We start from the raw sequence: 12,949 nt of genomic DNA, 5'->3' as shown, positions 1-12,949 counted from the left end.
AAAGGACACATCACATCTTAGATGCAAGAAAAAAATGTTCAAAGTTCCATTTATCTTATAAAGGATTCGGAGTTTCAGAATAAACACATGAAAACAACTGGTAAGCAGATTTAAAGTCAAAGTAATGATGGATTTTGTGACAGAGCTTAACAAAGATGTAATAGGTCTCAGGCTAGAAAAATAGTTGAAAAGAATGTTTATATTTAGGCCTTGGTACAACTGTGTGCGTGTGCTCAGTCATGTCCAACTTTTTGTAACTCCATGGACTACAGCCCACCAGGCTCCCCTGTCCATGGAATTCTCCAGGGAAGAACTGAAGTGGGTAGCCATTCCCTTCTCCAAGGCATCTTCGTGATCCAGGGATCGAACCCCCATCTCCTGCACTCCAGGCAGATTCTTTATCGTCTGAGCCACCAGAGGTTGCTTTGGTAGAACTATCTCATCCTAAATATCCCTTCCAATGCTAAGATTTTTCTGAATCTAAAATGTTCCAGTTACTCAATTATTCAAAGTAGTAATGAAAGAGGAAACAGACAAAACAGGCTCCATCTTGAAAGCAGGACTCCATCTTGGGCTAGACTGTGGACTTTGAGCTATATGCCCAGTATCTATGGAAATGACATACCAACTGGAAAACCAGGCCCCAGAAAGGAAGAGCCCCACAGCGCATACCTAGACTCTCCATTGCCTAAAAGAATACCCTGATTATCTGTATAACAGAATAGAATCATACATTCTATAATGCTTATTGGGGGTATGATCACAAGCCTATTGATAATTGTCCGCTGTTAACTACCTAGGCTTAAGACATATAAATCACAGGTTAGCTTTGACTGTATCTTTCTTTTCCTTTGTTCAGACTGGTTTCAGGGAATTGGGGGAGGTGGCTTTGGCCACGTACACTTAGAGTATATAAGGTTTTCACAAAAACTGGTTGGGGTCCTTGGCTAAGAGGAGACTCTGCCTTGGGCCCACCGGTGCAATAACCTGCACTCTGCTATCTTCATTGTCCATCTGAGTGAGTTTGTTTCCCAGAATGCGTGGCTACAACAGTAAGAACAACATCCCCAAATATGGAACATAGTAATGAAATAACATTTCTGCATTAACTAAACTAGGGAAATGAGTCTTGATCCAGGATTATGTAACATATCATTTAGACCATAACTAGGGCCTCTCTGACCTCTTTTCCCTCTCTGCAAAAGTGGGAATAAGAATCCAGATTGTGACTTTTACTAAAGAATCAGTAACCACTGAGTGGCTTGGATCAGATAGAACTGGAACTGAATCTGGCTTTGTCACACACTAGCTATGTGACAGGGAAATTATTTAAATTCTGTAAATTTTGAGTTTTTCATGTGCAAAATGTAAATCACAATATCTACTCGCTACTTCAACAGATTGCCAAACATACATGTATAAAATAGCCAAACCTTGAAACAGATTAAAACAGCTACTGACAAAATGCAAGAAAAATATGACACATTCAACATCAATTATAGGGATGATTTAATAGTCACCTATCAGAAATTAATAGATCAAAACAAAAGATGATGTGAAAACAAACACTGCAAACCTAAAAATCAGCAAGAAAATTTTGCATCTAAGTAGGCTATACACTTTTTGTTTTGTTGCTGTTGTGGTTGTTCAGTGAAGTCCAACTCCTTGCAGACCCAAGGACTGTAGCACATAGGGTCCTCCGTCCTCCACTGTCTCCCAGAGTTTGCTCAAGTTCATGTCTATTGAGTCAGTGATGCTATCTGACCATCTCATCCCCTGCCACACCCTTCTCACATTCTTTTTTAATAGTATCTAAATTTTTAAAGCACTTAGCATATAATGACCAGGAACTCAGTGTATGTTAAGTAGTATCACAGCTACCCCTCGTGGCTCAGTGGCAAAGAATCCACCTGCACTGCAGGAGATGAGGGTTTGATCCCTGGATCAGGAAGATCCCCTGGGAAAGGAAATTGCAACCCACTCCAGTATTCTTGCCTGAGAACTCCCATGGACAGAAGAGTCTGGTGGGCTACAGTCCATGGGGTTGCAAAGAGTCAGACACAACCTAGCGACTAAACAACAACAAAAATCACAGCTATTACCTAAAACCTAAAAATAGAAATGAAGGCCTTTTAGAAGAGTGACTTCATCTGTATAACACTAATTATACAGTACTGAGACCAACTGGTGAAAGTTCCTGGGGGAGAAGGTTTTACCTCAAGTTAATAAAGAATTTCTAAGAGTTAGAGATGATCAAATATGAAACAAGATACATAAATAAGCAACTTGTGTGTTTTCCACAAATGAAGAATTCTAACCATAGATAGTTTGACTTTTTGGAGAGGAAGATATGACAGGTTTGGACAAGTAACCCCTGGCCTGTGAAGCCTTCCAAGAAAATCAGAGCAAAAAAATAGTGCATCATACAGCATTGAGAAGGAATCAAACAAATACAATTCTGAAAAGTTAAGGTTCTTCCTATGTCTAAATATACAAAACACATACCGAGAATTATGGGGTCAGTTTTGAATTGCCCATAGGGTACATGAATGTATGTGTTTATCTTCCATTTTATTATGTGGTAGAAGCATATGCTGGAAGAAACATGACTTACAAGGTTAAATAGCTTTGGGGTCTTTACACTATCAAAAATTTTATTATAGACAGAAGTCAGGCAGATGCAGTACAAATCTGAGTTTTCACATCTCTGCTTCATATCAGTATTTTCCCGTTTTTATTACTCATGGAAGGGCTTCCCTGGTGGCTCAGTCAGTAAAAAATAAATAAATAAATGAAAACGTCTGTCAATGCAGGAGACGTGGGTTCGATCCCTGGGTCAGGAAGATCCCCTGGAGAAGGAAATGGCAATCCACTCCAGTATTCTTGCCTGGGAAATTCCATGAGCATGAACAGAGGAGCCTGCCAGGCTACAGTTCATGGGGGTCACAAAAGAGCTGGACATGACTTAGCAACTAAACAGCAACAATATATTGTGTCAGGTTTTAGTTGTGACATGTGGGATCTAGTTCTCTGAACAGAGATGAGCCTGGACCCCTTCCAATGGGAGCAAGGAGTCTCAGCCACTGGACCACTAGGGAAGTCCCTATTTTTTTATTCTTGAATTGTATGATCAAAATAAGTTGAGTGATTTTCAGTTAATTATATATTTCAGCTAGTTTGAATAAATTTGGGTTTAAGGAAGGAAATAAAGAGGAAAGAAATATATCAAATAAAAATCAAAGAGTTAAAGTTTAAATAATTCACAGTTGCTGTTTTGGGGTTTTTTTTTCCCCTAGCCCATCAATTACATAGATGAAAACTGAGGCCAAATGATTTCCCTGGAGCCACATAATAGAGTCACAGACAGGACTAGAACGCCCTCCCTCTTGAACATTCTCTTTCACATCTAGCAAAATCATAAAACATTTGAAAGACATCTTAAACTGTTCTAACCTCCTTTGTTTCTCTCCTTCCACACAGAAATGGCCACAAGAAACCAGACCACCATCACTGAATTTATGTTTATCTCTTTTCCTGCTGTCCAGGGGCTTCAGACATTGCTTTTTGTCATTCTCTTGCTAGTTTATATGCTCACCATAACAGGAAACATTGTCATCATTTCCTTAATATGGACTGATAATCGTCTCCAAACACCAATGTACTTCTTCCTCAGTAATCTGTCATTTTTGGACATTTTATTCACAACTACTATTACCCCAAAGTTGCTAGCTTGCCTCTTAGAGGAGGAGAAAACCATATCTCTTGCAGGCTGCATCAGCCAAACATACTTCTACTTCTTCCTGGGGACCGTGGAGTTCATCCTGCTGGTGGTGATGTCCTTTGACCGCTATGTGGCCATCTGTAACCCCCTGCGCTACACCATCATCATGAATAGCAGGCTGTGTCCCGTGCTGGTTCTGGGCTGCTGGGTGGGGGCCTTCCTGTCGGTGCTCTGCCCAACTATTGTGGTGTCCAGGCTGCCATACTGCACTGCAGAAATTAGTCATTTCTTCTGTGACATCGCCCCTTTGCTGCAGGTGTCCTGCATAGATACTCATTTCATTGAAAAGATAAGCTTCCTCTTGTCTTCTCTCATCCTCCTGACCTCGCTGGTGCTCACCACTGTGTCCTATACCTACATCATCTCTACCATCCTGCACATCCCCTCGGCCCAAGGACGTCAGAAAGCTTTCTCCACCTGTGCTTCTCACATCACTGTTGTCTCCATTGCCTATGGGAGCAACATCTTTGTGTATGTGAGACCCAGTCAGAACCACTCCCTGGAATTTGACAAGATAGCCACTATCCTCATTACCATAGTGACTCCTCTTCTGAACCCCTTCATTTACAGCTTGAGGAACGAAAAGGTAAAGGAAGTCTTGAGAGAGTCAGTTAGCAGGATAATTCTACCACATTCCAAAGGAACATGACACTCAGCAGTTTCAGACATCTAAGACATGCTTCCTCTATATGTCACTTTGCTCTGCATGAAGAATGACAGAGAATCATGACCGAAGTCTCGAATCTACAGGCAGGATGAGAAAGCATCACACATCACCAAGAGTCAAGCGTTACGATCTTGCTATGGAAAATCGGGAATAAATAAGGACTCTTTGGCTCCTTAGTCCTTGGAGTATTTTGCATAAATTAATGTAGAAAGGCAGAAACATTCCAGACTCTGAGTTCTAAGAGCTGATGTCTAACATTTGTTCAGGCACTAATTTCAATGGACTTCAGTAAGTTACTTCTTTAAGCTGCCAGTTGCTCATCTGTAAAATGGAGGCAAGAACTTCTGCTCTGTTTATCTTACCGGGCACTTGTGGCTACAAAATGAGATGATTTCCCTAAAAGTAAAATTGCTTATACTGGAGAGATTGTTGATATAGAAAAGGAAGCTTTCATCAGCCCTGAGATGCTAGAAGTTCTGACCCTGTTGCTGAGTATCTTAGAAGATAAGAAGCCCAAGGGGCTCAACAAATAAATGTAATCTTATGAATCGAAGTCAGATTTGTCCTAGAGAAGGGAGCCTCACACTGCCACTGTAAGGAGGATTATATGAATAATAACATTTAAGAAAAAAAATCAATCCTTGACCCAGAACTCATCTGACATTCACAAATAGGTCTCAGTGTTACTGCAAACTTATACAATGCTTACATATCATCATGCTTTTCATTTGTTGGACAAAAGTTGACAAAACATCTATTTTGCACAAGGTCACTGTGCAATACAAAATACTAAACATCCTCCTTTGTTGCCAAATGAAATGACTGCTACCTCTTTACCAATTATATCTTTTACATACCAATTACATCTTTTACATACCAATTACATACCAATTACATCTCACTCTGTCTACCTTCATTGCAGAAAAGATTTACTGAGCTACCCAATCCTAGAATTGCCACATCTTTCTGATAACACCCAATCCAGAACAAGCCCCCACTTCCTTAGCTTCATTGTTTCACTGAGACATTCCACATTCTCCCAAGTGTGAGTTCTTTCTCATACAGTGAATAATAAACCCAAATTTTTCAACTATCGATGGTGCCTGGCAGTCTTTTTTTCATTTTTATTGGAGTAGAGTTGATTCACATCGTGTTAGTTTCAGGTGTACAGCAAAATGACTTCCTTATATGTATACATATTGTTATTGTTTAGTCGCTCAGTCGTGTCCAACTCTCTACAGCCCCACAGACTGTAGCCCGCCAGGGTCCCTTGTCCATGGGATTTTCCAGGCAAGAATACTAGAGTGGGTTGCCATGCCATCCTCCAGGGGATCTACCAGACCCAGGAATCAAACCCTCCTCTCCTGCATTGGCAGGAGGATTCTTTACCACTGAGCCACAAGGGAAGTCACATATATACATATCCACTCTTTTTTAGATTCTTTCTCCATATAGGCCATCACAGACTATTGGCTATAGGCCATTTAAGGCATCATAATATGCAGATTGTATTAATTATGCTTTTGTATATCTCAATAAAAGGAATATAAAACTGGGTTTTGTTTACACATAAAATTAGTTTTATTCTCTGTTATCAATAATACCTATGTTATTAAATCCCTGGCTTAAAGAATCCATTTAGGTACTGTTCATGCAGAGCATGTAAACAGAAGTGAGCAGAGTCATTATCTGCTTATGAGTTTGATGCCAAAGGTCCGTGAGAGCACCAGTTACCAGAACACTTTTAACCCGTCTGGTATGAAAAGATAATAGATCTATTAAGGAACTGCAGATAAATTTGTGCAATATACTGAATGCTGAATACTCTATCATCAGAAAAGCCCTATTTTTATTTTTATTACTTCTTTCTCAAATCCTATTTAGATTTTTATTTCTGCTTTGGAGCTGCCCACTTTTTAAATCCTATTATATTTTGCTTGTACTCTACACCCAAAGAGATCTAGTGGAATTCATTATGAATTTACTAAACAGCTCTTATTTACTAGATTTTCTCATGCAATTTTGTGATAATTGGAAATATAAAGTTATCTAAGGCCTTGCCAGTTATAAAATCAATCATTTTGAAATATCCTATGTTTCCCTCTATATTTTCAACATTTCATCTTTGTTCTAAGAGAGCTATTAGACAATTACCCCAAATCTCTTAGAGATCACTTCTCGAAACACAAGCTTCTATCCTGTACACTAAAACTCTGAGTTAAAATTATTTAGTTGTTGTTGTTGTTGTTGTTCAGTCGCTAAGTCATGTCCAACTCTTTACATCCCCATGGACTGCAGCACACCAGGCTTCCCTGTCCTTCACCATCTCCCAGAGTTTGCTCAAACTCATGTCCATTGAGTCAGTGACAACATCCAACCATCTCATCCTCCGTCGTCCCCTTCTCCTCCTGCCCTCAATCTTTCCCAGCATCAGGGTCTTTTCCAATGAGTCAGCTCTTCACATCAGGTGGCCAAAATATTGGAGCTTCAGCTTCAGCATCAGTCCTTCCAATGAATATGCAGGGTAGATTTCCTTTAGGATGGACTGGTTTGATCTCCTTGCAGACCAAGGGACTCTCAAGAGTCTTCCCAAGCACCACAGTTCAAAAGCATCAATTTTTTGGCTCTCAGCCTTCTTTATGGTCTGACTCTCATATCCATATATGACTACTGAAAAAAACAATAGCTTTGACTACATGGATTTTGTCAGCAAAGTAATGTCTCTGCTTTGTAATACACTGTCTAGGTCTGTCATACCTTCTCTTCCAAGGAGCTAACATCTTTTCATTTGGTGGTTGCAGACACCATTCACAATGATTTTGGAGCCTAAGAAAATAAAATACTGCCACTGCTTCCACTTCTTCCCCGTCTATTTGCCATAAAGTGATAGGAACAGATGTCATGATCTTTGCTTTTTGAATGTTGAGTTTTAAGCCAGCTTTTTCACTCTCCTCTTTCACTTTCATCAAGAGGCTGTTTATTTATGGTGACAGGTTTTTTTTTCCTATTTATGGTTTTGACATCCTGGTAATAATTGTATTCATGTAGCAGTATCTAGTTTCACTCATGCATTTAAAAATGTCCAGGATGGTCTTCCTTACTTTAAGAAGACTTACACCCCATTTAGTTTATACAGTGGAAGCCTGGAGGAGGGGCTATGTTCAAAGGGAAAGAGGAAGCTGCTTACACTTTCACTAGAGAAAGCCTATGAGTAAATATGAAACTAAATAGAATAGGAAGTTTCAAAACTCTTTTATTCATTCATAGTTATCTCACACATGAAAATTTCTTAAAGACTGAAAGAAAATATTCCAAATAATCAATGCAGATTAATTTGAGTGATGCTTTAGGTGACATTTTTTAACACACTACTGTTCTACATTTTCTATGCCTGGAATGCGTCTGTTTTAATTTTAAAATATTGGAATGGAAATTTTTCTGAAGAGACTAAAGTTATCTCTATACTAATGCACTGGAACCTAAGAAGTGAATCCCATATTTGGTATTTGGTATATAAATAGGAAATTATTTTATTCAATCTGTTAAACTCAGGTCATATTCTTAAAATTGATGTCCATTTTAGAAGAAGGAACAAAAATACCTAAAACTTTCTTTTAAAATCCCAATTATTTTCTGTCTTATTATTTTAGTTAAACACTCTAAGGAATTCCTTTTTTTCCCTTAAGTTTGAAAATGAATCCTGAGGGAAATGTATTAAGACAAACCAAACTCATTGCAACATTTTCTATTTTCAGACTATCTCCAAATGAAGTTAGCAATGAAGTTCTGAAATGACCATAGTAACTAAAAATGAAGCTTGCTCAGTTGTGTCCAGTCCTTTGGGACCCCATGGATTATACAGTCCATGGAATTCTCCAGGCCAGAATACTGGAGTGGGTAGCTGTTCCCTTCTCCAAGGGATCTTCCCAACCCAGGGATTGAACACAGATGTCACACATTGCAGGCAGATTCTTTACCAGCTGAGCCATCAGGGAAGCCCAAGAATACTGGAGTGGGTAGCCTATCCCTTCTCCAGTGGATCTTCCTGACCCAGGAATCAAACCAGAGCCTCCTGCGTTGCAGGCAGATTCTTTACCAGCTGAGCTACTAAAGAATACATTAATTAATCCACTACTCTAGACCTCATATCTAATATTAATAAATTGTAGCTACAAAGTAGAATTGAAATTAATATAAAAGCCATCAACAAAGAATGATTATCATGATATGCAGAGTTCTACCTCAAGTGGCAATTCTGTAAACTTTTGAAAGTATGGTATTTTTTGTGATTATTTATGACGCACAATCTGATATACTGGAGTTCAATGTGCAAAGCAGCACACCAAGACAGAATCTAAAGGGACTTGCCTGGTGGTTCAGTGGTTAAGAATCCACCTGCCAATGCAGGAGACATGAGTTCAATCCCTTGTCTGGGAAGATGGAGTAACTAAGCCCATGCATCACATCTACTGAGCCCCTGCACCCTAAAGCACATGCTCTGCAACAAGAGAAGCCACTGCAACCAGACGTCTGGCACACAGCAACTGGAAAGTAGCTCCTGCTTGCTGCAATTGAGAAAACCCAAGCACAGCAGCAAAGACCTGGCACAGCCAAAAATAAAAATAAATGAAAGAATACACCTGAAGATAGCCTCCAGTGATCACTAATATCATTTGAGAATCAGAGCATACAGTGCCTTGACAAGGACATGGAAAAAAGGGAAGATATGTGCATTGGTGGTGGGAATGTAAATGGATACACGTACTATAGAAAACAATGTGGTTTCCTGAAAAAAATTAAAAATAGAAAATCATAAGATCAGCAATTCCACTCCTGTGTATATAAGCTATGGAAATGAAATCAGCATCTCGAAGAGATATCTGGACTCCCATATCCATGGTATCAATATTCAAAATAGTAAAGATATGGAAACAGCTAAGAGTCCAATGATGAATGAACAGAGAAAGAAGATGAAACATACGTGTATGCAATGGTATATTATTTATTTACCCTTAAAAAAGAAAATCCTGACATTTTCTACAACATAGATGAAACTAGAGGACATGCTAAGTGCTAAGTGAAATTTGCCAGAAAGAGAAAAATTTAAAAACTGCATGATCTGTTTTATACAAAATTTTAAAAATCTAGCTCACATAAACAGAGAGTAGAATGGTGGTGAACAGTGCCTGAGGGAAAAAGGGAGGTGGAGAGCTGCTGGTCAAAGGCTAGAGAGCTTCAGGTACAAGACAAATAGCTCCAATTATCTAATGTACAGCGTGGTGACTATAGTTGATAACACTGTATTGCATGCTTGAAATTTACTAAGAAGGGCGCTCTTAAGCACTCTCGCCAAAAAAATAATAATAATAATAACTGTAACTATGTAAGGTGGAGGAGGTATCTTCCCAGGTGGCACTAGTGGTAAAGAACCTGTCTGCCAACGCAGGAGACTTAAGAGACATGGATTCGATCCCTGGGTCAGAAGCTCCCCTGGAGGAGGGCATGGCAACCCACTCCAGTACTCTTGCCTGGAGAATCCCATGGGCAGAGGAGCCTGGTGGGCTATGGTCCTTGGGGTCACACAGAGTCAGATATGAGTGAAGCAATAACCCACACACTCAAGGGGAAGGATGTGTTAATGCTTAACCTCTCTGATGGTCTTTTCACAAATACACATATGTCATACCATCACATAGCACACTTTACATACAATTTTGTCAAGTATTCCTCAATAAAGCTAAAGTAAAAATTAATTGGATGATTCCACTGTATATGATCTAATGGCTAAAAATAAAGATTTTACAACACCAAGTATTAGCAAGGATGTGGAACTATGGTACTCACACACATGGCTAGCAGAAAGGAAAACAGTACATCAACTCTGGAAATCACTTTGTCAGCCTCTGGTACAGTTAAACATATGCTTACCAAACAATAGAGTAATTCTACTCCTAGGAACGTGTCCAAGAGAAATGAAAACAAATATTCACCAAAAGCATGAACTCAAATGTTCAGAGAAGCTTAATTCATATTAACAAATAGTTGAAGACAATTCAGGTGTCTATCACGTGGTGAATATATAAGCTCATATAGCTACACAATCTGTAGAGTAGATAAATCTTCAAATACCACAAAGGAAGAAACTACTCGTGCCTGAAACACTCAAATTAATTTCAAAGCATCAGATTAAGTGGAACAAATCAAAGCTATATGTTGTAATATAGAATTTATACATTAGCCTAGAAAGTCAAACTTTACACTGACAAAAAGCAAATCCATGGTTGTCAGGGGATAAGAAAGGGAGAGGACAGCAGTTTACTTCAAAAAGACATAAACGTTTAAGGTAATGTCAAATACCTCACACCATTGACCCACTGGTGGTGGTGGCTACATGAATGCATACATTTGTCAAAACTGAAAAAGTTATATGTTTAAGTTTATCTATTGTCTATAAATAATAGCTCAATAAAATATTTTCCCCAATGGATATTGTTTTTTACTGAAGTATAGTCAATCTACAAGTTTTTTAATATATGTACATAGACATATATTTATGTAAATAGTTTCAGTTTGAAAAACAGTTTATTTTAATATATGATCAACTTTTTTAATTTAATTTATCCAAATTTTTAGTTTCCAGAGGCTTTAAGCAGAGCTATAAGTTTTTCTTTAAATAAAATAAACACCCAGGAGAGTCTCCCAGGGGACCTTAACTTTCTGTGACTAGTTACTTCACTTCTAACATCCTGGGACTGCACTACTTACAATTAAACTTTTTTATGCTAGAATCCCTAGAGCCATTCCAAAGCAAACTTTCAAAAGTGAATTAAAGAATCATTAAATATCACATTCATCCAGTCATAACAACATTAATATGCACAAGGTAGTATTACTTTCAGGAGAAAGTAAATTAAGTAGATATATCTGCAGTCAAGTTACAATACAGGTGAAGAATGAACAGGAGGGACAAAAATAAAAGATGAAACTTCAGAGAGACTGTTAAGTCAATACACTTATGAAATTTTCTAACAATCAGGACCAGTAAATTAGAATGAGATCCTTTAAGAAACAGTAAGTTTCACTTAATTAGACAACAGAGACATTTCAGATTATTTTAGCACCAGACTATCTCATATGCCCGTTAGTTCTCATCTAATCTGATAGTCTATGATTCTGAATAACTCCAAGTTTCTGAATGGATGCACAGAAGACATAGAAATTATCAGAACAAACATAAACTTACATGTCTATAAGTGAAAAAAAAGGACCTGAAACTTGGAAAGATTTCGGTCAGAAAGTCTTTCAGACGGCGGTCCTAAGATGGCGGAGGAATAGGAAGGGAAGACCACTTTCTCCCTCACAAATTCCTCAAAAGATCATTTCAACGCGGAGCAAACTCCACAAAACAACCTCTGAATGCAGGCAGAGGACATCAGGCAACCAAAAAAGCAGATCATTGTCTTCAAAACCAGGTAGGAAAAAATATAAAAGACGAGAAAAGAGACAAAGGAGGTGGGGAGGGAGCTCTGTCCCGGGAAGGGAAGCCCGTCCCGGGAAGGGAATTCTAAGAAGAGAGGTTTCCAAACACAAGGAAACACTCTACCTGCCGAGTCTAAGGCGAGCCTTGGAAACACAGAGGGCAACATAACAGGAAGGAAAAACGAATAAATAATTAAAACCAACAGATTACGAGCCCAACAGTAACTCCCCCAGCGGAAAAGCCGCGCAGACGCCTGCAGCCGCCGCTAGCAAGTGGGGGCAGGGCAGGGAAGCGCGGGAGCCGCGGGCTGCCGCGCTCGGTAAGAAGCGGGCAGAAACGCCCCACGCGTAACCAGAGCGAACGAACTTGGGCGAGCAAACCAGGCTGGGGGATAGCTACCACGCGAAAAGCGCGAACATAAGACCCCGCCAGGACCGCACATAGAACAAAGGACTGAACGGAAATAGCCGGCTGCAGACCATCCCCCGCCGGGGACAGGCAGCCAGAGCTGTAAGGGCTGGAAAGGGGCAATCGCAGCCCCGGAGAGACTACCTAAAAAGCGGGAGGCAGTCTTCTTTGCTGAGACTTCAGGGGATGCAGGACAGTCACCACCCGCCTCACAAGGAGCGCCAGCAGTACACCCAGAAAACTGAGCAGTAGAAACAGAGAAGGGGACAAGTCCCGGCGACCGCGCCGCCAAGCTCCCGCGCTCGCCAAGCTCCCGAGCTGCTCGGACCCGGGAGGGGCGCAGAGCGCAGTCCCAAACAAGTTTGTGCCTCTGAGGGTTACCTGGGCGCCAAAACCGAGCAGCTTGGACCGGGGAGGTGCGCGAAGCCTGGGGCCGGCCTCGGATGGTTCCTGGCTGAGCTCCGTGGAACCGGAGCGGTTTGTGCGTCGTGGGGGGAGACAGGTCCAGCGGGGTTGAGACGCTGTGTGCCCACGACAGTGCTATTTGTTTGCAGCATCCCCCCCTCCCCACTGCGCGACTGAACTAGTGAGCCTAATTAAAAAAAAAAAAAAA

General features: G+C 40.1%; 1 protein-coding gene across 1 annotated transcript; it reads left to right on the top strand.

The window, feature by feature from the left end:
- Nucleotides 1–3,482: 3,482 nt before the first annotated feature.
- LOC120874869 (olfactory receptor 6M1-like) lies at nucleotides 3,483–4,430 on the top strand. The gene has a single exon (XM_040256554.1). The coding sequence runs from the start codon at nucleotides 3,483–3,485 to the stop codon at nucleotides 4,428–4,430; it is 948 nt and encodes a 315-aa protein (XP_040112488.1).
- Nucleotides 4,431–12,949: the final 8,519 nt, after the last annotated feature.

Source organism: Oryx dammah, unplaced genomic scaffold (genome assembly GCF_014754425.2).
Source record: "Oryx dammah isolate SB20612 unplaced genomic scaffold, SCBI_Odam_1.1 HiC_scaffold_15, whole genome shotgun sequence".
Taxonomy (NCBI): domain Eukaryota; kingdom Metazoa; phylum Chordata; class Mammalia; order Artiodactyla; family Bovidae; genus Oryx; species Oryx dammah.
The sequence above is the reverse complement of the archived record's forward strand: the minus strand, read 5'-3'. Positions and strand labels throughout refer to the sequence as shown.